Source organism: Lepidochelys olivacea (genome assembly GCF_965140295.1).
Source record: "Lepidochelys olivacea isolate rLepOli2 genome assembly, chromosome: 18".
NCBI classification, from domain to species: domain Eukaryota; kingdom Metazoa; phylum Chordata; order Testudines; family Cheloniidae; genus Lepidochelys; species Lepidochelys olivacea.
This window is the reverse complement of record NC_140428.1, coordinates 20,840,922-20,865,574: the sequence shown is the minus strand read 5'-3', so window position 1 is coordinate 20,865,574 and position 24,653 is coordinate 20,840,922. Positions and strand designations below refer to the sequence as shown.

Sequence of the window (24,653 nt, the reverse complement as noted above, 5' to 3'; positions counted from 1 at the left end):
ACTATGCTGACACTGAGAGTAACAGATCATTCTAACGAAATGCTCACGTGCAAGTATCTAATTATGTATATTATATTTTAGATGTTTACAGAGACATACACACACAATTTTGAGTCCATATTCCTTGAGTTAATTAAACTGCTATAACACGTTGTTAGAATTTTCAAACAATAAAAAAAAACAAATCCTTTACCTGATGACTGGGTCCAACTCTGATCTCGCCCTGGGTGCTGTTCAGCCTCCTACCATAGAAGACAAAGAACATCTGTGAGTAGAGGTTGTAACTAACAAAACTTTGTACTATTGCGCACACAGTCAGAGAAGGCCAAAAGGGACCAATGTGATCCTTTACAGACCAGCTCTATAACACAGGACTTGCCTGAATTTGTTTGAACTAGAGCCTCTCTTTTAGAAAAGCATACAATCTCGATTTAAAAATTGCTAATGACAGAGAATCCAGCACAACCCTTGGTAAGTTCTCTCAATGGTTCCTTACCCTCACTGTTAAAAACCTGCATCTTTTCCTACTCTGAGTTTGTCTGGCTTCAAATTCTAACCACTAGATCTTGTTATACCTTTGTCTGTTAGATTGAATAAGCCCATTAATACATGAGAAACAAAAATGTGATCATGTACATACTGTACCAATACAAAAACCTTTTGATATTATGTTTGCAATGCATGCTGAAAAGCAGCAATAATAAGGCACCATTAAAGCGGAAACAGTGGATACGCTCAACATAGCAGGGAACTTTGTGAGTGGCAGAGGTCAATGAAGACAGATCTGGAATTTCTCGCCAAGTGGCTGCAGCTTTATTAATTCCATAAACACAGTAACTTCTCGGGGCCACCTGTCCTGGCAACACTGAAAAGGGGAAAGGTCAACAGATTCTCTGTCACCTGCCTCCCCATTTTTGATGTTCAAATCACAAGCATCAAAGCCACAAGGCTTACCAACTGCTTACAATCAAGGCTTTGTCAGAGCCTGCATTTCCCCCAAGGCCTTATCATGGCCTGCAACTCAGAATAGCCTACTTCCCTGAAACCCTCCTTGCCTCCTAGAATGGGTCAGGCTTGCCACAAATCCAACCCCTTTTTCTGAGAAAGGTGTACTGATACCGAAGTCTTAGGGAAAGAGGAAACTTCCCCACAGCCACCTGACCTCTATGGGTTTGCAACACCAACCTGCAAATCAATACCTACCTAAGTGGAAATGGCAGGGGGGGAGGAGGGGAAGGGAAAGAGTTGATCTTTGGGTCAGGAACTGTTTTCTCCTGTTCTGTGTTTGTACAATGTCAAGCACCATGCAGTCCTGGTCCAGAACTAAGGCTTTTAAGTGCTATGATATTATCAAAGATAATTTCCAGTGGAGGGCACAGAAGGAAGGGGCCCTCTTGTGGCTTGCTCGATAGTATCAACTTCCCTATGCCCAAGCCAGCCAACTCAAAAAACCTGTTGCAGGGACAAGGGGCTATCCAGTGAGATCCATCCTCACTGCCCCATTGGCTGATTGCTGCAACAAGGAAACCCAGGAGGTATGTTAGAGGCTAACAAATTTATTTGGGCATAAGCTTTCTTGGGCTAGAACCCACTTCATCGGATGCATGGAGTGAAAATACAGGAGCAGGTATAAATACATGAAAGGATGGGGGGTTGCTTTACCAAGCGTGAGGTCAGTCTAACAAGTTAGATCAATTAACATCAGGATACCAAGGGAGGAAAAATAACTTTTGAAGTAGTAAGAGAGTGACCCATTACACACAGTTGACAAGAAGGTGTGAGTAACAGTACGGAGAAAATTAGTATTGGGGAAATTAAGTTTTGGTTTTGTAATGACCCAACTACTCCCAGTCTCTATTCAGGCCTAATCTGATGGTATCCAGGTTGCAAATTAATTCCAGTTCCGCAGCTTCACGTTGGAGTCTGTTTTTGAAGATTTTTTTGTTGAAGAATTGCCACTTTAAGTCTGCTATTGAGTGACCAGAGAGGTTGAAGTGTTCTCCTGCTGGTTTTTGAATGTTATGATTCCTGATGTCAGATTTGTGTCCATTTATTCTTTTGTGTAGAGACTGTCCGGTTTGGCCAACGTACATGGCAGAGGAGCATTGCTGGCACATGATGGCATATATCACATTGGTAGATGTCCATCCTTTCATGTATTTATACCTGTCCCTGTATTTTCACTCCATGTACCCGATGAAGTGGGTTCTAGCCCACGAAAGCTTAGCCCAAATAAATTTGTTAGTCTCTAAGGTGCCACAAGGACTCCTCGTTGTTTTTGCTGATACAGACTAATACAGCTACCCCTCTGAAACAAGGAGGTATGGACTGCCCTCTAGGTCCCAGCTCGCAATCCTATACTGGGTTAACATCAGCATGCCTTAAGAAAGTTGTTGAGACTATTTTCATCCCCTAAAAATAGTATCTGAAATGAAAACTTCATGCTATGTTTTCTTGAAGTGTTTAAAGCACTAGAATAAACTGAGCACAAGAAGTTATTATCCTGTTCATACAGTGTTCCCAGAATAGTAAAAGGTGTTGCAAAAAAGAGCAGGAAGAAGAGGAGGGACTGTTTTTGCAGACTGCAGATCCAAATATAAATAAGTCCTAGGTGGAATGTAATTATCCATCACAAGAGATAACCTTGCTTTTGCAAAAACTGACATGGAATTAGGACGTCCTCCTTATTCTTTGTCCAGAAGACACCTCCCACATAATATACAAAGGGGACCACCTACTGACCCATCAATTATGAGTTACCATGGTCTTCCATCCAAATATTGCCTAGGTATGGCCCTGGTAAGCTTTAGAAATTACTATTATTGATTTGCTAAAATCAGATGAGATAACACCTCACATTGGAAAGGCTGCAAAACAGAAAGTCAGTTTCACCAGTAGTATCTGGCCTCAGAAAATAAAATGAGTTTTGACTGGGTTTAACCAAAAAAGGCACTTTCCTACAAAATCATGTATGAAGGGACTCTCACATAATTCAACCATGCTGCAACGGTATTTGTAAGCAAGTAAAAACTACAAGTTTCCAGAGGAGTGCCTTTACTCAGTCTATCAGGAAAGATTTTTACTCCAAAGGGATATGTTCCAATTACACAGTTGCTGGTTGCAGCCGAAGTGTCACCATATGCTGAAAGAAGAAAAATCCACTCTCTTTAATACTATTATGGAAATATTTGGAGTAGCTCAAGAATGAAGAAAGTTTTATATTCTCTAAGGCAACAATACAGCCAGCACAGCAATCTGACAGCATGGAAATTATTTCTTAAACTTCTGGAGGAAAAAAAAAACAATGTGCATGTCAATCTGCATCTTTATCGTCCTCTCTCAACCTCTTTTGTTTGCTGGTTATATTTCAATATATTTTAGCAGACAGACACTACCAAAACTGAAATTATAGTTTATTGGCTAAGTCCATCTTTTAGGAGCCACACTTTTGCAGAACAGTTTAACACATATGGCATGATTTTCAGAGGAGCTGAGCACCCTGACTGCCACTGACTTTATCTGGAATCTCAGGCGCTTGGTCTTTCTGACGAATCAGACTCACTAACTGCTCTTTGCTTACTTCTGTGCTTGTGAGCCCATAATGCAGCTACAGCTAGAGATACTGCATTGCCCTTCAGGACCCTATCAAAATGTATTAAGGAGTGCAACAAACTCCAAAGAGGTTTAAATATCTTAAGGAGTGACAGTTCTGCAAGATCTCTATTTTAAAAACTATATATATATATTATATATATATATTAATATTCACACACACACACACCCCATAATTCAAAATATTACATACTGACACATTATATAAAAGAGACAATTACCGCAGTCAGTCCATAGACTCATTTAAATGCACTAATACAAACTTTTGATCACAAAATCTCAGTAACAGCAAGACACTAAAATTATGCTAAGCCATGAGCAAATTCTGGAAAATTTTTTTAAGAGAACTGTGTGCGCATATAAATATAAAGAATTTTATCTGATTCATATGGGAAAAATAAACACATAAACCTTGACTTAAGCCATGTGTCTAGTCACTGTAAAGTATGGCAAAAGTGCATGAGGTTAGTCACTGACCCAAATGTTCTCCAGTGGCCGTTGTAGGCGCAATAGGGTGAATTAAGGATGAAGAAATTAGTTAAGTTTTCTCTACATTCTAAAAACAAAAATCAAGACAGTAAATGCTAACATGTATTAATACAAGAATATCCAACTGAAACTAACAAGAGCACCGTTACAAGTTACAAAGCCCATTAAGAATCATGGACATTTTTTTAGTATCCATTTGCACTTCTACAGCACTTTCCATCCCATGGTCTCAAAGTATTTTACAAACAATACATTAAACCTCAATCTGTGAGGTAGGCAATTTTTATGCACCCCCATTTTACAAATGACAAAACTGAGGCACAGGAAGACAAAGGCCACACAGGGAGTTCGTCACAGCCAGGAACAGAAACCACTCATCATAAATCCCAGTCCTGTGTTTTAACCACTAGCCCGATACTTCTTTCCTGCTACAAAAATAAGCACCAAAAAGTTAAACGCCAAAATGCTTCCCTGAACTACAAGTCCACATAAAAGATTAAGTACCAATCAAAATGTATTCCTCTTATCTAAGAATATCTGTATGTACACAAAGATATAGCTTTAATACAGTATACATTTATTTTATAACTCAGTCATTTCTTTGCTTCAGCATAAACTAAAAATCCACCATTTAAAATGAGGTTGATAAAATACTACCACCAAATTCAAATGAATTCAATTTTTATTTAAAAAAAATATTTCCTCCTATGATGAATGAGAATTTGTAGTTTATGGTAAATTATTCACTTCCTTTATTATCACAGCTCTGTGCAGTGAGAAAAACAAGATGCTAAATTCACCTTTTCATTCCTGAGCATCTTTCTGCTCTAGGGCTCAGTACCCAGAAAGAGATCTAGCAAGAGGGACTCAATGGGGTATTAAAAGAGCTCTGTAGAGAAACGCAGCTGCAGACCTGGAAATGCTGTTTGCCTCAGCACATCAGCAGAAAGTTTTTAGTGTCTCAGCTCATTCTGTAAGGGGCACACTAACAGCTAGAAAGAACACCACTCTGCATATCACTACTGCATATATCAGAACAGAATAAATGTTCCATGTGCTAGATACTAAAAGGCTGGAGAACTCCCTGAGCTGTTTGCTGGGCATCCATTTTTCCTTTTGGAAAAATAAAACATCTTTTCTACATCTGAAAAATGCAGCGTGTTCTGAGCCAGGTCTCAAGTTGAGAACTGGAGTGAAATCTAAAGAAAAAAGAAATACATATCCACCACAGCTGCCAAAAGAGGGAAACGGGCAGCTGCTTCAGTGGTTAATGTATTAGCTGCTCACGGCTAAAGACCTGGGTTTAAGTGCACAAGTGAGATCATCTGACTCCTCAAAAGAGCTTTTACCATATTGCAAAACTATCCTGCAGGTCATGAGGATGAGCAAGATCTGAACAGACTCAGAATTGGAACTAAGTGATTCAAGGGATCAAATTCGGGTGTGCTATTGTTGCCGATGCACACGATGCTCGAATGCAGCAAAATCTATTGTAAAATCCGCCAATTCACAAACACTGAATTAAGTATAAACAGATCCAAAAAAACTCCTCCGATTCATCTCTTCCGTATTTTTCATTTTAAAACAAGTTACAGGAACCCGCAATATTTTCATATTGTTAAAAACAACACAACAGAGTTAAACATAGCTGTAAATGTAGATAGTAACCTACTGGTAATTTTAACACAAGACAAAGGCCCCTGAGAGAAATCAATACTATTTTAACCTTATGTTAATTCTAACCACACCAAACTATTGCTTTCATTTGCTTTACATTGACTTTAAATACTAAAACGTTTCATGCAAAAGTCTCAATATTTAGTCTTAATGCTCCAGCATCCTAGAAATAGTCAATGTACACTAAATCCAAACCTTGGCTCCCATTTTCCTAACAGCATTTGTATGCTGTTAGATAGGGAAACCCAAAATGCCCTCCAATCACCAATACTCGCACTTTTCTCCACATAATGTTCTCTTTCCCTTATTGTCATTCCTCTTGCAATTTCCTCAGTATACACCATAGAACCCAAAGGTAAGTAAAGAGATGGAAGAGGAAAGAGAACTCTTTTTTTGGAGGGGCAGGAGTGGGATGGCGTCAAGGGAAGAGATTAACTGCTCTGAAATTATTATTTTTTTTGTGTGGGGGGAGCTCTTTCTGACTGGTCTTCACGTCCTACGGCTCACAACACCCCTGCCCCTCAAGGAGAATTGTAATTCCTATCAGATACTTTTTAAGCCAATTTCCACCACCCCAAGAAAGGAATGAAAATGGGAAGAAAACTCTTGCTACAGAAACTAAAATGTACTGTACACTTGGAAGCCAAATTGTATCAGTCGAGCACAATTACAATAATAACAGGAAGGCGCTCTGTTTATTCCACAGAAAGGGAAAAAAAGGACCCAATACAGTATATGAAATCTGACACAAAAGAAACTGATGTAACAAAGCAGTATCCATAGCAACAACAACTTAATATTTCAGTCCTCTTCAGCTGCAGTGGATTAAATATAATGACAAGATGTTCCCTTTGAAAAGTAACCTGTTGCCATGGAAACATTGTATTCTATGAAGTAAACAGGGGCTGGACAGAAAGGAGATGGAAGCCTGCAACTGAATATCAAAAAGGCAGAAGTATCAGTAGCAGAGCAGGGCAAAGCACTAGCAGTCTCTAATCCAGGAGAGGCTTGTTCGGAACAGCTAGGAGATGTTCACTTGAATAAAGCATTGTCCTTTCAATCCTAATGCAATCGGGGATTGGAGGGTTCAAGGCCAACGAGTGCCCTTGAAAGAAGCAGTTAAGGGGTGAGGATGAGAAAGAAAAAGAGGCGGTAGGACAGGATGGAGCAAAGCTTTAATGCACTAGGTTTAAAAATAAGTATTTTTTGTTTGTAGGTCAGGCTTTTTTGTGATCTAGGTTCATATCTAACTTTGCTCACAACAGAAATTAGTTTAGCCCATTTGGTTTAGTCACTTGTCTATTTATCTGCAGCAACAAACCAGCATCCCATTAGTAGAGTTTGCCAAGACTGATGGTTTCTGCTCAAGGAAACGACACCATTGCAGAACAGCAGGGAGTTTTTCCTGCCAGGACTGAAAGGCCTTAGTAGAACTGTTGTGGTCTGGGGACTGCGATAGGGAGGGGTGTTTAAGAGCAAGCCTGAAGTGCACTGGAAGAGCTAGGAGGTCAGGCTCAAGGATTGAAGAGCAAAGGTGTTGCAAGTCACAACTGAAGTGTATTGTCAGTGTTGCGCAGGGCTCAGGTCAGGACTCTTGGGGGTGACGTGCAATTTTGAGGAAGCAAGTACAGCACTTCCCTGCACTGCCCAATTCTTCTGGCATCATTAAAGTACATGAGAGCCTGAAACTCAAAGCTGATGTTTAGACCCAGTGCTACTGGCAGTTGTTATTCCTTTGTTTCTATTCTGCCAGTAAAGAGAGGAAATACAAGGGATTGACCTTGGGGGGCCATGAGTAAGGTGCATGATGTTCAGACATGCTTACTCAGATACTGTCTCATCTAGCAATAAAGAATTTAATATATCATTATGTGAGAAACATATGATGCAACAATTGTACACTTTTATACCAGATTATGAGCATGGAGAGAAAGGTGGGGATCTTAGTATCTAATTCAGTGGACATCAGCAGCTCATTTCTCTGCACAATGCACCCAAAGGCTCATTTATGTTTTGCTGCAGTCACCATCCATACTATTACCAAATTCTCTCCAAGATGCACCCTCAAGGACTAATTCCGTTGGGTACCCAGAAAAGTGCCTCCTACCAACAGTAGTTAGGAGCCTTTGTGCTTTTTTTTTTAAAAGAACCAAACCAATTTATAAGCCAGCATCCTAGGCCGCCCTTGAGGATTAAGTCTGTCTCCTGTTTGGCAGAATCTTCTCTGATTATTCTATACTGAGATTTATAATTAACCAGATTGAAACTGAAGCAGAAAGGGGATTCAAGCAGACTTTAAATGCTGCATCCACAATGCACCTTTCCAAAAATCTTTTTTGCTCTCCTCTTGGGAGGTCTCTGGGAATATTTTTAGACACCTGCTCGCCACAGACTGCTTTCCAGTGCAACCTATACGCATCACTAAGCCAAAAGATCACAGTGCACGGGAAAACCTTCAGAAAGCAAAGAAAAAACTCTGGCAGCCTGAGAAGAAGCAGAACTCTGGGTCCGGAAAGAAAAGATGCTGCAAGAAGAAAACTCTGAGTAAGTGTACAAATACCAGAAGTTGAGTCCAGAAGAAGTTTAACACAAAGAAACAGAGCAACTTGGAATTTACATTAATTGATACTAGTACTCATGGTGAAAGGTAAAGTAAAGGCTAGAAACTAGCTAAGTAACAATATAAAGCATAGGAATATAGGAGCAAAATTCTACATGGATTTCTTGCACCTTTCACTGAAGCATCTGAACTGGCCACTATCACAGACAGGATAGTAGGCTAGATGGACAACTGGTATGATGAGCTATGGCAATTGTTCATTTGTGCTAAATTTGTACAATCTGAGAAGAAGTGACAGGGAGGAATTCCTCAGGAGGGAGTGAAAGTTTTTGAAATGTTTGTCATTTGGTACAAGTGGTTCATTCTTGAGGCAAAAAATTTGCTCTTCAGAAATATTTATAAGTAATCTCAGGCAGGGATGAGCTTGCAGTAACAAGAGGGGAGATTCCATTGGACAGGAAAATTATCCCTTTTTCCCTTCAAAGGGGTGACATAATTTTAACAAGAAGCTAACAAGAGTCCAGGAATGCAACCAGTATATCATTCAAGAGGACACATCATAGAATAGTACTCTCTCCTATTTAGTATTGTGCATCTATAAAAAAGGATTCAAAATTTTCTTTACCATACCCCACACCCCAAAGAGCACACCATACCACCAACACATTTAAGAACATAAAAGACAACAAAGCTTGATGAACACTTCTTCCTGTTCAGCACTAACTGGCACTAGTCTTCATCACCGCACTTCCGAATTTCAAACACTTCACAGCAGCGCATGGCAGTGGTTTTTTGTTGGTGGTGGTGGTTTGTTTCTTTGTTTTGCCTTAGAAAATTCAAACTTAAAAGGAACACCATCAGCTAGATTAAGACCCCAATTTTTACTCTGGAATAAAAAATAGTGTGAATGTAGAAGCGGTGAGCACAGCATGAATGTACAAAACAATGCGATTAGAAGAGATTTTGTGAATGATTAATTTATATTAACATATAATATTATTGCAATTGACTTTTTTTTTTAAAACACAAAACTGAAACATTCACAAATTTGGAAGCTCAAGTGATACAGAATTAGGACTCCAGATTTTAAGATGAGTAGGGATCATTATGATCAGTCTGACCTCTCGCATAAGCCAGGCCACAGTTATGGGTGAGACAGTGCTTTTCATTAGAAAGACATGCAATGTTGTTTTAAAAGACTTCAAGGGGTGGCGAATCCACCACAAAACTTGGTAACTTGCTCCAATGCTTAATTTTCATCACTGTTAAAAATTTGCACCAAATTTCTGGTTTGAATGTGTCTAGCTTCAGCTTCCAGCTACTGGATCTTGGTATGTCTTCATGCTGTAAGATTTAAGATCCCTTCCTCTATTAGAAATCTCCTTTTCACATATAGGATAGAACCAGAAAATGAAAGTGACTAAAATCTGACTATAAACAAGGATAACAATTTCTGTTGAATTTTTTTAATACCCTGTTTTTTAACAAATGTATTTGGCAAAATAATGCAAGAGTAACTTTGGTTTTGAGTCAAACATATTATTTATAAAAAAGTTTCGGGATTAGTTAAAAATGGAATGGATTTTGCAATTACTAAATCTAATGCAGGAATGAGCAAACGTGTAGCAACAGTTGTATCTTCAGCGCAAGTTCCATCCTGTTCACTGCTTTAGGAATCAGAACATGAAGGAAGTGGAAGAAGGAACATCCCACATCCACACAGTTCTTTGAAGAGGCAAGAAGCTGGAAAGTTTCCTAAGCCAGCAGGGGAAACAGCTTCTTATTAGGGGTATCAGCAAGGACATGAAGTTCCAGTAGAGGTTGGGTTTATTCCTGAATCAGATTTACATTTGGGGTAGAAAGTTGCTTTAGTCCTAAAAATACTCTCCTCAACTATAAACAAAAGTGTAACTGACAGATCCACTTCCATTGTCAGAAATGAGTGAAATGCAAAAATAAAACCATCAGCATAAATGATTAAAAGTAATTGAGATTGTAAACATTTCTTCAGTATTAATCTAAGACTGCCTTTATCTGTGTTGCTAGTATTCTGCTTGCAAGTATGAGTCATTTTATATAGTTTCCTTTTACCAATCTTTACTTTATATTAAATGGAATTTTCTCTCTTCAAAATTAGTACTGCAAACATAGGCAATCTCATGAACTGACTGGAAAAGTGGACTAGTTTTACTGTAGATTCTGTATGGATTTCTGCCATCCTTGTAGCTGATAGAGACAGTTTTTTTAATTGCTGTAACAATCAGTCTGGAAAAATATATAGTTAATGTAGCAACTGCTGCTAATGTGGATGCAGTTATACCAGGTTAAAGGTGTTTACATCATTATAATTTTTAAATGGTTAATGTTCAACATCTCTGCACATCCTGAAACAGAGGTCCCCTAAAATATGTGTGCGCACACATGGAGGTGACCATAATTCCCTCGGCTGGAACTGTGAGCAGTCTATCAGTTGAATTCTGCATTGTTATAACATTGTTCCCAAGAGCTGATTTGGTGATCTACTGCCAGAGTTCTGTCATGTTGTCCATGAGACAAAGGTTCAATTTTCAGTCCTGGTCCTGCTCACTGGGCCAGTGGGGACTGCAGCAGATGTAGAAGCAGCCTCAAAGGAACTGGATGGTAGAGGAGATGTCTGGCATCACCCAAAAGCAAACACCTCTGACCATTGAGGGGGTATGGGCAGGCTCCCTCTTGGCCTGAAGGAAGACAATGGGGATGCAAGTCTTGAACTACGGGAAGTATCAAGCAAGACATAAGGGATTGTCAACACAGCAACGCTGATGGGGAGGGACAAGTCTTCTAACTAAAAACAAATTGCAACTTTCTGAGAAACAAAGCTGTAGGTATAATCTTACTGACTAAATGTCACCAACTCAACATAGAATCATAGAATATCAGGGTTGGAAGGGACCTCAGGAGATCATCTAGTCCAACCCCTTGCTCAAAGCAGGACCAATCCCCAATTATTGCCCCACATCCCTAAATAGCCCCCTCAAGGACTGAACTCACAACCCTGGGTTAGGCTGGCCAATGCTCAAACCACTGAACTATCCCTCCCCCCTATTGAACCAAGCCTATTAAAAAATCTGGAACTACAATACCTGGCAATGAAATCTGTCTGTGGTACCCAGTGCACACGCGGCCCTACACACACTTACATTTTCAAACTGATTTTACAAACACTGGCCTTTGGGGCAGGAACTGCCCTTTACTTTATGTCTGTATAGTGCCTAGCATAATAGGCCACCAACTTAGGTAAGGCCTCCAGACACCTCTGCAATGTAAGAGTTTTGCACCACCCCTCCCTCTCACCCGCATTTTGCTGAAGGGAATCACCTGCATTTTGCTGAAGGGAAGCAAACACCAAGGGGTTAACTGACTTGTCCAAGACCACACAGTCAGTGGCAGAGATGGCTCTTTGGAGTTTCTAGCTCCCAGCCCCAAGCTCACTCCATCAAAGCATGCCAGCTGCTATACCTAGACACAAACCTAACAGGAACGCTGTTCATCCTAGATTGGCTGTCTCTCCTCCTACAACAGGATAACCAGTTTAGAAATCTGCATGAGTGTGTATGCACATGGTGGCTGAAAAAGCAAGGGAGAAATCAAGGGCTCAGTTCTTCTACTTTTCTGTGTAGCATGAAACACAGCATTAGAGAAGAGTATTTTATATCAGCAATGCTACATGATAAAGCATTCCTAGAAAACAGTCATATGTAAGCTGTCTGGGGCAGAGACCATCTTAGTCTGTTTGTACAGCAACACAAGGAGCTATCCTCTGACTGGGGCTTCTGGGTGCTAATGCAAGAAATAAATATTATGTACAAGAATTTTACCGTGTGCAAGTTATTACAAAGACTGAATGGTTTAGCATTTCATGCTTTTTAAGTGGTATTTTTTGTTTTCCAAATGTAATATTTTTGTCTGACAAATATGTTTTGTTATGACCTGGAGGGGTGTTAATTTTTTCCACCTCCACTATTTTAAATTAACCTGATACGTCACAAAAATAAATATCACGGTGCTTTTATTTCTGAGCCAGAATACAGTATCTTTTAAAACCCCCTTTTATTTTTAAAGATCTGTGACACATGTAGTGCTTGGAAAATGTGCTGGACAGACATCCCTGGAGAACAAAAGCCTGTTTATCCCCAGGATAGGAATGGCACAAACACTGTGGGTGCAACCAGTGTGCAGCACTACCTCACCAACATACCTTACCCCTGACCCGATGGACCCACCCACTAGGAGTAAGCAAACATAGGCTCACACTAACCAATCTGTCTGTACCTAGAAAACAGTGTTTTGGGGGAGCCCAACACACAACTTTTCAGCAACCTTTTAAGAACACATCCCCTCTCTACACACAAAAAAAGAACAAAGAATATTAAGAATCACTCATGTTACCATACTGGCATAATATACAACCCCAGACACTGACAAATCAGCAACAGCCCACATTTAGCTAAACAGCCTCGGCTTTATTTCACGCTCAACGACTACTCAAAGATATGGAGGCACAACATTTTAGGAGCTATGGTGTTCACTGGACTGATCTGGCCTGGGTGAGAGGATAACTCAACAGTTATGGCTCATTCACTAATTGGACTCTGATGAGGCTGGCAAACAGGCTGCCAGTGCCAATGCTGTGCCAGTGTTTGCAATGTATGTACCTACTTACTTTTAACCTCCAGGCCGCTGAACTGTCAGCATAGGCTGGAACTGAACTGGCAGCCTCCAGGTAAAAGGCTGTATACGTTCCATTACCAGTGCTCTGAGCCATCCTGTCACCCTAGAACTCAGTACTCCAACAACTGGCAGACAAGTTATTCTGAATCAAGAACTACAGTAAAGTGGCGAAGTCTATCATATCAGCAATCCGATTGGCTAGGCCATGCTCGGTATGAGACCAGCACTGACTATTTCATTCATCACTGCACAAGCTCAGCTGGTTCTCTGAGCAAAACAGCACTGCAGAATCAAGTTTCCTTTTGCTCATTTAACTTAACAAACATAGCCCCCCAAATCCTGTTTATAATCAGCAATGACAACTTATTCACGGTTTTTCCTAGTCAGGCACTGACCTAAAAAAACCAGTCACCACACATTTATTCGGCTTGCTTGAGCCGCTTCTATGCCAATTTGCATGCAGTGGGTCGGGGAGACAGAAAGGGGGAAATGGCATCTATTTTATATGGTCATCCGGTCTGAATTCTTACAGATGCTACTTTGGCCCACTCCAACAGATGCGGGTATAGCTTATACAGCTGTTACATGATAAGCGTCTCTTAATGAAGATTTCTAATACAGTCTGCCAACATTGCCACATTTTAGACACACGTTTGTTGCCTACAGCTGTGACAGGCAAGCAGAACTGTGCTATTTGCTTCCCGATACTTACAAAATTATCACCAGAACGATCACTCGTCCTGGGAAACAGGTTCTCAATCAAAACAATCTCCACCCACCTCCAAAGCAACCAATGGCTGCGGATCTACGACCCTCCCTGAAACATTATCTAAACACAGTCTCTTGCAGGCCCCACCATTTCCTTACAGCCACATAGGCACCCCTGCATCCTGGCTCTGCAGCTCCCTGCAGACATGCCGGAGGCTGGGCATGCGGAGAGAGCCACTGAAATTAAAACTGCATCATGGGGGGGGGAGGGGGGAAAGGGGGGGGCAACAACCCACGCAGCTTCAACGCTTTGCGACATGCATCCCCCAGCCAGCCGATTCTGTCGGCACCCTGCTTTCCTGCCCCATACAAACCGCTGCACAGCCGGGCTGAGGTGATTACGAGGTTCTGAGGCGCAGGCAAGGAGGATGGAAATGGTTTCAGACCCCTTTCAGAAGCCGCAAAACAGGAGCAAAGAAAAGCATCGTTTTCTAGGTGAGGCCAGAGGGCTGTAGCCTACCTGCAGGGGCTGCCTGGATCATCCATGACTCTCACAGGCTCTGGTGGGTCTAGCTGTACTCCCGGACCCCTACTTACGGGGGGGGGGACTCTGCCTTTTGCTACTCTAACCACTCAAAATGGAGGCACATGCAAGCCTGGGAGACCTCGGCGAGCTTTCACTGAGCTTGTGCTGTGACCTAAGCCTGCACGCAGAACGCAGAAACTTCGCCCTCGGACTGACAGGACTGAGCATGTGCTGTGACCCGCCCTCCTCATCCCCCCCACACGCGCCCGCCGCGCAAGCAATCGCCGCCCGGCCGCTTCCGTAAATAAACCGCCCTCCCGCGCGCGCGCGCGCGCGGGCTCGGCCGCGGCCGCGCGCCCAGCTGGCGTGCCGGGGAGGGGGCCGCCGCCGCCGCCGCGCGGGCTCCGTCCCCCGCGTGTTTCCGGGTGTGCGCGGGGCCGGTCTCCGCGGCAACCCGCAGCCCCTGCCGCGGGGCGCGCCTGCGGCCCACGCCCCAAGGGCGGCGACCCTGACTCGGGGTTCAGCAGCCGCCGGGAGCAGGGGCCACCGCTCCTGTGCCAGGCAATCAACGGGGCGAGCGCCCTGCCCCGAGCCTTTTCCATCCCTGCCCTTCCCCGCGGCCCCCTGAGGTACTTTTGTGCAGCTTGCCCGAGGAGGCCCCTGTGCAACACCGGGAACGGCACTGCCAGCAGCAGCGGGCGGAGGCGGGTCCGGCCCCCCTCCGCCAAGGCGAGCCCGGAGCTCGAGGGGGGGCCTGTTTCACAGTCAGGGTGCAGAGCAGCAGCCGCCGGCGCAGAAGAAAAGGAACCTTAGAGAGGAACGAATCTATTTAGAAATGGCTTTTTTTTTTTTTTAATTATTCAAAATACTTACAGGGGTAAAGCCCTAATGTGGATTCAACTATGCGGGTATGAAGGTGCTTGATAGGGGGTACTCCCTTCCTGGACAGGAATGCTTATACCTGTATAAAACCTCTCCAAAGCCGCTTACCGCATCTACACTTGCGGTGGTTGTACCACTTTAGCTAGATTGCAGGGGTGGGGAACCTACAGCCCGCAGGCCAGAGCCAGCCCGCTCCTTCATTTCAGCCGACCCATGGCAAGTCTCTGCCTTGCAGGCCAGAAGCCCCGAGCCTCCTCAGCACCACCGTCCCCCACCCCCACACAGGGGGCTGCGTGGCCCGCAGCTGATTTTTCCTGAGGGTCAATGGCCCCTGATAGAAAAAAGGTTCCCCACCCCTGCTATACTGGTATGTTGAAGCTGTACACAGTTCTAGTGTAGTCAAAGCCTAACTTATTATCCCCATTTCATAGATGGAAAGACAGATGCACAGGGTAAGCAAGATGCTTAAGATCATGCAGCACACTCAGTAGCAAAAACCTAGATTTGCTGACCCCAAGTCTTTTGCACTAGCCCCTGCTATAATCTCTACTTCGTGCCTTCCCAAAGGAATCCAAGCAGCACTTAACACTGTGTACATACAGGAATCTTTTCAACAATAACTGGAATGCAACTACCACTGGGGACAGGGCAATAGCAATCAGGAAAACAACCAACACAGCACCCCACACAGCAGTGAAGGAAGTAAGTAACAGGGGTTTTCCTCAGGAAACGTGGCATAGAGCCACTGAATTTTTACCATCCAAAGAAACTCAGTTATTGGGGCTTTACCCAGAAGCTAGGTCTTACCCACACAGTGAGCCTCATGAAACTCAGCATGTGTACACCTTGGCAGAATAAAGGACTGAGATGATCCTGTGAGAATTTGAACCTGTAGTCCCAAAGAGTCGAGCCTAGTCCTTTCCTACTGAAATCCTGCACCATTGAAGTTAACAGTTTTATTGACTTCAGTGGGTGCAGTACCACGTCCTTCAAGGGTTACACTGTTTATTTCACTGAGAAGAGTCTTAAGTAAAACTACATGACTTTGCATCTTATTACACAATTTTATGACTTGGTTAAAAAAGATGATATACACTGATACAAAAATTCCAAGTGCATATTTTTATACAAACTACCCCAGAATCAATCTACTGTGTTATCTCAAATCAAGTAACTATGACAGTCTTTCTACATTCCACATTTGAAAATAACAACTTTGAAATGAAAATCTGATGGAAAAATTCACTGTACTTTTAAATATCTGAGTGGGGTTCTACCTCTAACTCACAAAATATATTTTAAAGATTTGCAATTAATACTTTTGGGGAGATATCCCCAAAATGTTTTGGTCTTGTTTTACTGGCTCTGCAGTCACGGTTTTGTTTAAATACAGTTACCAGAGCTGGGCCGACATCAGTAGATGACGCCAGTGCCCACCACTGGAGTAGTCTAAAAGTGAGAGAAAGGGGAACTTAGTTTGTATTTCAGCTGTCTGTTGAAAACGAAGGATGAACTTGACTAATGAACATGTTCCAAATGGTTAAAGAACCGAAGTGGTAAAGGGTTGTTTGGTTTATTTGGTTTTTAAAAAGGATCTCAGGACTACACTAGAGTCTGATCAAAAACAATTTAAAATAGTGTTCTTTTAAGCATTTTAGCTACTGTAAAGATACATCCCATCACCTCAATTATATGTAAAAAAAGTCAAAAGATCCGAGATGCAAAGCAAAAGTGCGACAAATGTTTAAAACAAGATCATTTTAACAAACTGTCCCAGATAATAGACTAGCCAAGGATAATTACCTAATACCTGTAACACAGTCTTTTCCTAGTGACTGCTTTCAAATGCAAAGACCCTGTCCCCTCCCCCTTACCATTTCGATTTCACTCCCACTACTCCCAAGTTTTGTTTCAGGACATCTATCCATTTGCCATTCTCAGCAACTTGCCATTTCAGGCTGACAGGCCCCTGCGTAGATGCTTTAATTTTTAAAAGGATAAAGAACACACATACCATAAACATCACTCCTTCAGAAAAGTTCCACAGTCTTTATATTATCTACATTTTACAGATGAAGAAACTCAGGCACAGAGACAAATGTTTTACCATGGTCATACAGGAAGTCTGTGGCAGAGCCAGAAACGGATCCTAGAGCAGTGGTCTCCCACCATTTTACACCCAACCTTTTGAATTTAAGGGCAACCCAGGATCTACCCTACCCCTTCCCCGAGGCCCCGTCCCCTCTCCAAAGCCCTGCTCACTCCATCCTCCACTCTCTCCGTTGCTTGCTCTCCCCCGTCCTCACTCACTTTCATTGGACTGGGGTAGGGGGTTGGGGGTTCGGGTGGGGTTTTCAGTGTGGGAGGACACTCTGGAGTGAACCTGGGGCAGGGGGTTGGGGTGCAAGAGGGGGTGAGGGTGCAAGTTCTGGGAGGGAGTTTGGGTGCAGGAGGGGACTCCGGACTGGGGCAGGGTGTTGGGGAGCAGGAGGGGTTACAGGGTGCTGGCTCTGGGAGGGAGTCAGCGCTGGGGCAGGGGGTTGGGGTGCAGGCTCTGGGAAGGGCAGAGTGTTGGGGTGCAGGAGGCTATACAGAGTGCTGGCTCTGGGACAGGGGTCAGGGCTGGGGCTTGGGGGACAGGCTCTGGGAGGGTCCTCAGGGTTGGGGTATGGCCTCCCACAGGGCAGCATTTACCTCCAGCGACTTCCGGTTGATGGTGCAGTGTGGCTGCCACTAAGGCAGGCTCCCTGTCTATGCTGACCCCACGCTGCTCCCGGAAGGGGCCAATTCGCCCCCCTACCCCGGGGTGGGGGGAGGCAAGGGGCACATGGCTCTGCACACTGCCCCTCTCTGCAAGCACCACCCCCGCAGCTCCCATTAGCCACAGCTCCCCATTCCTGGCCAATGCTTGCAGGCAGAAGCAGTGCGCGGTGAGAGACCCCTGCCCCGCCTCCGCACTGCAGGTCTGCACTGCAGCCCCGCTACACCACCAGAGATTGTGATTGACTGGGAGATCCTCTAGGATCGACCAGTCGATCATGATCGACCAGTTGGTGACCAGAGTCCTAGAGGAATGTCTGGGGCCTCCCCATCTGGCCTCCCTATGCCTGGATTACTTAAAGTGTCCAGGAAAGAACATGCCACATCAAGGACATGGCTTGCTTTAGTTTCTGCTCATGTCATTTTAACCCGCCTTGCCAAGAAGATCCTCAAGTTAGCTAACATCCAAAGAGAACTTTGAATACATACAGTTCTATATACATGCTAAGTAATAGTATTAAGTTCAGCTAGTGATCCAGGTATTTAAAACGCACCCATTACCATTGTTTGTAAAGTGATCTGAGGTCCTCTGATAGGGGGTGCTATAAAAGAGGAAACAATTTATGTTGTTCTACCAAACATGTAACGCTTTCGTAGACGCTATCACAATTATTGTTCCTGTATGGCTTTCCTCCTCTTCCAGAGAGGCAATGGCCCTGGTACATCAATGTAATTATACACATTCATCTGTAACACCTGGAGGGAAGGAGGAGATGTACGAATACAGAATGCAACACAGCACAGATAGGGAAAAAAGGGGATGACTAGCCTAGGGCTAACATGGGAGATAAGCACAACTCATTGGTTTTGAGTTGCTGCATCCTGAAAGAAAAAGGGTATGGGGTTCAGAGAGCTCTCCCTCTTTCTCTACTTCATTTCTATGGATGACAACAGGGCATGATTGCAGGAAAGACACACGGGCACATTCTGCTTGGACCAAGACCCATGTCAAGAAAAAGCACTTCCCTGATGGTGGCAGGGAGGGTGGGCATGAGAGACAGAAAGTCTTTCTTCTATGACAACCTTGGGTTAGAGACCCCAAGATGGTTCTCTTCTGTGTTTAGCCAGTCTGGAGAAAACCCCACTGAGTCTGAGGAGGAAAGGGGGAGCAGCTGAAACTAAGCAACAGGGGAGAAAGCTGGAGTGCCAGAAGCTTTTAACTGGATAGGAGACAGCCTACATCATACAGGGAGAGGAGAACACTCAGCTATTCAGAGGCAGCTTGGTGTAAGTGTGCTTTTATCATCATTTTAGAGTTGCAAGTAATATTGGGATCACTGAATAGATGCGATCAACGGTTAAGAGATCACAAGACGTACTATTGTAAACTGTCCCATTTGCAAGCAGGACACTATTTTTATGACCCTATCTTTGTAAGATGCTAAACCCCCTCAATTCCCACGGACATCAAGGAGAGGGGAGGGCACTCAGCACCTTGCAGGATTGTTTTTGTGCACATATCTATGGCAGGGAAATCACCCTGCCCTAATTCAAAAAGAGCTACTGAGTCTCTCTGTGCTTATCCAACTGGGAACGATTTTCCCTGTGCATTTTCTATGCCATAATTAAATTGCCACCTCAATATTTCTTTTTACAAATGCTTTGTGATTTATCATATGCTGGAGGATGTGTTTTATTTAAAACACCTGCCACGCCACATACATTGTGTGTGTAGCAAAGCATAGTGACAAAATATGAGCACTCATTTTAAGGCTCTGATGTGAAGCACAAAAGTAAATTTAGAAGCTAAGTGATAATTTCATCTTTCATATCTTCCACTGCACTATGCATTGTAATACACATAGGGCCAGACACTATTCCAAGACCCCAACACTAAGCAGACTCAGAGTGAGTTAAGGATGAAGACCAAGACAAAAGGAGTTTCTTTACTTTTGTCTCGTAACTCAGACTTTTTGTGCTATTTTAAACCTAGTTGGTGTTGATTTTCCTTTTAAGAAGGATTTTCTGGAAAAGGGCATCAGTTATTAAAAAACATCTCAGAATTCTATTTGGAAGTAATATCTTGGCATTCATTTGAATTCTATATATTTACAAACAGAACTATTTCAAATCCTCTCTTATGAGCGATTCTATTGGCACTATCAGATTCAGGATGGTTCTTTCAGACCAGGGTTACTGTATCAACGTAACTATTCTGATGCCAATACCAGCTTGCATGGGTCACGCCAGCTGCGAGAGAAGATACTCTGAGTCCTTTCTATTTCACTGCAAATTTGCGTGGTCATTGTGAACAAAACTGCATTAGCCAGAATTTGGCTTCACAGCTCCTTCGAAAATCCCAGCCATAGCTCTTGACAACTTTATACCTGTTGAACTACTGGATAAAGATAAATGATGATGATGATGTACGGTACTCATTAGCAAAACACCTGCACCTCTGAAGTACCCTGCTAGCACATGCATCCATGTCATGTGAAATTCCATAGTTTGGGTGCCTAACTCCATTAGGCTCCTTTGAAAATCCCATCCTATATAGCTGAATAACTTCATGCACACTGCACTGCTGTTAAAATAAGCAATTTCCTGGATAGGTTTCTCTTTCCCTACACACACACACACACCCCTACCCCCACTTCACTTGGTTTCTATGCGATGGATGCCCACACAATTCCCTAGGGAACATTGCAAAGCCTTCACCAGTGACAAAGCCTTTCCAGCATAACAAGGAGGACATACACAACACTAACATCCCCTTCTACCTGACCCCGTCTTCATCCCCAATCCCCAAACGCTAAAACACAACTCTATCCCAAGCAGAATTTTTATACCCCAGAAACTCCATGAAGTCCAATAGAAACTTTGATACTGCTCATCTATTTTACTTGACAGGTTCTCAAATACTACAATAATGGGTGGCACTATAAAACCCTAAGATAGATAACAAGGGTACAGTACCTTCATGAAAATTAAACAGTGTTTGCAACTTGCATGGCATGGAATCCAAATGGTTGTGCATGTGTTAAACTGGGGATTTCAAATGTATTTTTAAGTGGATAAAAGACCGCATCTCACATATTTATATATTCCACTGCTCATCTCTGTTTCATGCATGCATCTTGATCATGTAAGACATGGGGGGAACTAATCAAATGTATTCAAGGCCACCCACATATTCTGAAGCCACACTTACTTAATGCTGCAGGGAAAATAACTACATTTAAATGAAGAAATACCTGCAATGAATACACATTTGCCACAGTCATGCTCAGTAAGAAAAAGTACCACTTAGCAATGTTTTTACAGCAACTTGACTTAAACTAGGTTAAAAAGGAAACCTTGTAGAACTTCTAAAACTATCTTCCTCTCAATCCTACTCACTTTTCTTCAAAACCTCTACAGGCTGCTCTTTGCCTTTCATATCAAATTCAAACTCTTGCCCTCCACATAGAAGAGTGTACAACTCCACTCCTACCTAACTCTCTGCGTTTCCTCTTACACACCTGATATTTGTGCTACAACCTAACCTTCCTTCTCATTCAAATCTCTTTTTAAAAACCCTTTAATGTTAATCAGGTCCAGGTACTCCCTCCACCAATATATCAGTACATTTGTGGCAATGAGGTGCACAGAAGTGAACATACTATTCTAGATGCAGTTCTACCAGAAAGATGAGAGTATCTATAACTTCCTTGCCTGCAACACACCATACCACTTCAACGTATTCTTTCAGAGTTTCTCAAAAGTAGTCAGATTGTACCAGTCTGATGTGACTTACTCTAGCTACCCTAAACTGAAATGGAAAACTGCACTTCAATCAGGAAAACATAACAGCATATTGAAAAAGTTCACAAAGCAAATTCAGTTGGGATTTTTTGCAGACTATTTGAATCCCAGTTTATCTGGGGTAAACATTCCTTACTGGCCTATAAAATGTTGCATTTTCTATCGAGCTGTAGCTCAAGATACTGCAACATCATTTTCCAAAATCAGAAGCAAATGTGAAGTGTAAAAGGAGAGGGGAACAAAAAGATGAACACATCTCTGTTCATACTGTATAAAATGACAGCCATAGAAAAATATCAGATTATCTATAATCAGATGGAATGGAAGTCACATCTCTAAATATCTAGACGAAGATACAAGGATGCAAGAGAAACTTATAGACTCAGAAATGGGGAAGTGGAAGGGATCTAGAGAAGTCATTACGTCCAGACCCCTGCACTGAGGAAGGACCAAGTAAACCTAGACCATCCCTGACAGAGGTTTAACCTGTTTTTAAAAACCTTCCATGATGGAGATTCCACCACCTCTATGGGACCCTGTTCTAGAGATTAACTACCCTTAGAGTCAGAACGTTTTCATAAATATCTAACCTAACTGTCCCTTGCTGTAGATTAAGCTGATTAATTCTTGTCCTACCTTCAGTGGACATGGAGAACAAGCAATTAATCATTCATTCTCTTTATAACAGCTCTTAACATATCTGAAGATTTATCAGGTCCCCCCTCAGTCTTCTTTTCTCAGGACTAAACATGCCCAGGTTGTTTGTTTGTTTAAACCTTTCTGCATTGGTCCATTTTCTAAAACTTATCATTTTTGTTGCTCTCCTCTGGACTATCTCCAATGTGTCCAAGTCTTTCCTAAACCATGGTGCCCAGCAATGGATACAGTACTCCAGTGGAGGCCTCCTCGGTGCCAAAATAGAGTGGGACAACTACCTCCTAGGTCTTGCATACAAGACTCCTGTTAATATATCCCAAAAATGATATTAGCCTTCTAGTAACAGCATCACACTGACTCATGTTTAATTTGTGATCCGCTATAACCCTCAGATCCTTTTCAGCAATACTTCCATCTAGCCAGTTATTCCCCATGTTGTAGTTAGAACATAAGAACGGTCATACTGGGTCAGATCAAAGGTCCATCTAGCCCAGTATCCTGTCTTCCAGCAGTGGCCAATGCCAGGTGCCCCAGAAGGAATGAATGGGACAGGTAATCACCAAGTGATCCATCCCGTCGCCCATTCCCAGCTTCTGCATTTGATTTTTTTCTCCGACATGCTTTGCACTTGTCTTTATTGAATTTCATCTTGGTGATTTCAGGCCAATTCTCCACTTTGTCCCACTCTACTAGGGACTGGTGACACCTCAGCTGCAGTAGTGTGTCCAATTCTGAGCACCACACTACAGAAAAGATGGACAAACTGGAGAGTGTGCAGAGCAGAGCAACTAAAACGATAAAATGTTTAGAAAAGCTGACCTATGAGGAAAGGTTTAAAAGTGGGTGTATTTAGTCTTGAGAAAAGAAAATTAGGGGAATATGGTAAGAGTCTTCAAATATGTTAAAGGACGTTATAAAGAGGACAATGATTGATTGTCTACATGTCCACTGAAGGCAGAAGAAGAATTAATCAGTGTAATCTTCAGCAAGGGAGATTTAGGTTAGATATTAATGAAAATGTTCTAACTCTCAGGGTAGTTAAGCTCTAGAACAGGGTTCCAGTGGAGGCTGTGGAATCCCCACCATGGAAGGTTTTTACTAACAGGTCAGCCAACCTGTCAGGGATGGTTTAGGTGTACTTGGTCCTGCCTCAGCACAGAGGGTTGGACTAGGTAACTTCTGAAGGTCCCTCCAGCCCCACATTTTTATTATTCTAATACTAGTTTGCTTCCTACAATCACAAAGCAATTGTGAACACGCACAAAAACTAAGAAGAGCTCCACAACCAAAGAGAAAATATGTTGGGTCTCTAAATACACTAAGCTCCAATCTCGCCCTAAATTTCTGTTTTTAAAATTAATCTGCGCTTTGAAGGCTTGATAATCATTCTGTTCCCTGATGCATAACAATGCTGTGCAGAGTATCATTTCAAGACACGTGATTGTTATATCTGATTGCACAGAAATTAATGTGTTAGATTTCTGATTTCCAAGTAATTAGGTTCAAGAGAGACCGGACCTATGTATACTTTTCAGATTCCTGCACTAGCTTTAAATAAGGAGGGGAAAACAAGCTGCAATAAGTGTACACAGTTTACTGGAATTAAAGAGCAGATCCTGTATATTCACTACACAAGTGGCGGCAGCAGAGGGGAAGAAGTACTGTGGAGCACAAAGCAATTAACACAAGCAGAACTTGTACACTAGACAATAGACTGCATCATCAACATGGTGAGATGGTGCAGGATATCAAAGTATATGGGAAAGACAAGTGGGCATGCCTACCCAGAAAGTGCCCTGGACACAGTTCTCTTTCCCAGCTCACAAATTCCTGTTCCCGGTCCTTCAGAAAACCTCCATGCACTGCACTACACTCCATCCCATCCCACCCCTCTGCTGCCAAACCCCTCTCCCATGCGCACCTCAGCCACAGTTCTGAATATCAAAATGACAGTCGTGTTCATTACGGACACAAGGTGGGCGAAGCAGTATTTTTTATTGGACCAATTACTGTTGGTGAGACAAGTTTTCGAGCTTACACAGAGCTCTTCTACAGGGCAGACCTGAAGAAGAGCTCTGTGTAACCTCAAAAGCATCTCTCTCCCACCAACAGACGCTGGTCCAATAAAAGATAATTACCTCACCCACCTTGTCTAATATCCTGTGACCAACATGACATCAACACTGCAGTCACCTGCATTAGCACCCACATAAGCCATCTCCTAGAATAGCAGGACAACAAATAAAAAATGAAATTAATCCCATGCAG

At 42.7% G+C, this 24,653-nt stretch overlaps 1 protein-coding gene across 5 annotated transcripts in view; it reads right to left on the bottom strand.

Moving 5' to 3' along the window:
• The window catches only part of RERE (arginine-glutamic acid dipeptide repeats), a 401,924-nt gene that overhangs the window by 140,022 nt on the left and 237,249 nt on the right, over positions 1 to 24,653 (bottom strand). For 4 of the 5 annotated variants that reach the window (XM_084652065.1, XM_084652067.1, XM_084652068.1 and 1 more), the window contains exon 7: positions 194 to 242. In XM_084652065.1, the coding sequence (XP_084508191.1) occupies positions 194 to 242 (49 nt within the window). Of the gene's footprint in view, positions 1 to 193; positions 243 to 14,276; positions 14,467 to 24,653 lie in introns of those variants that run through there. The other variant, XM_084652069.1, reaches the window with a different exon arrangement.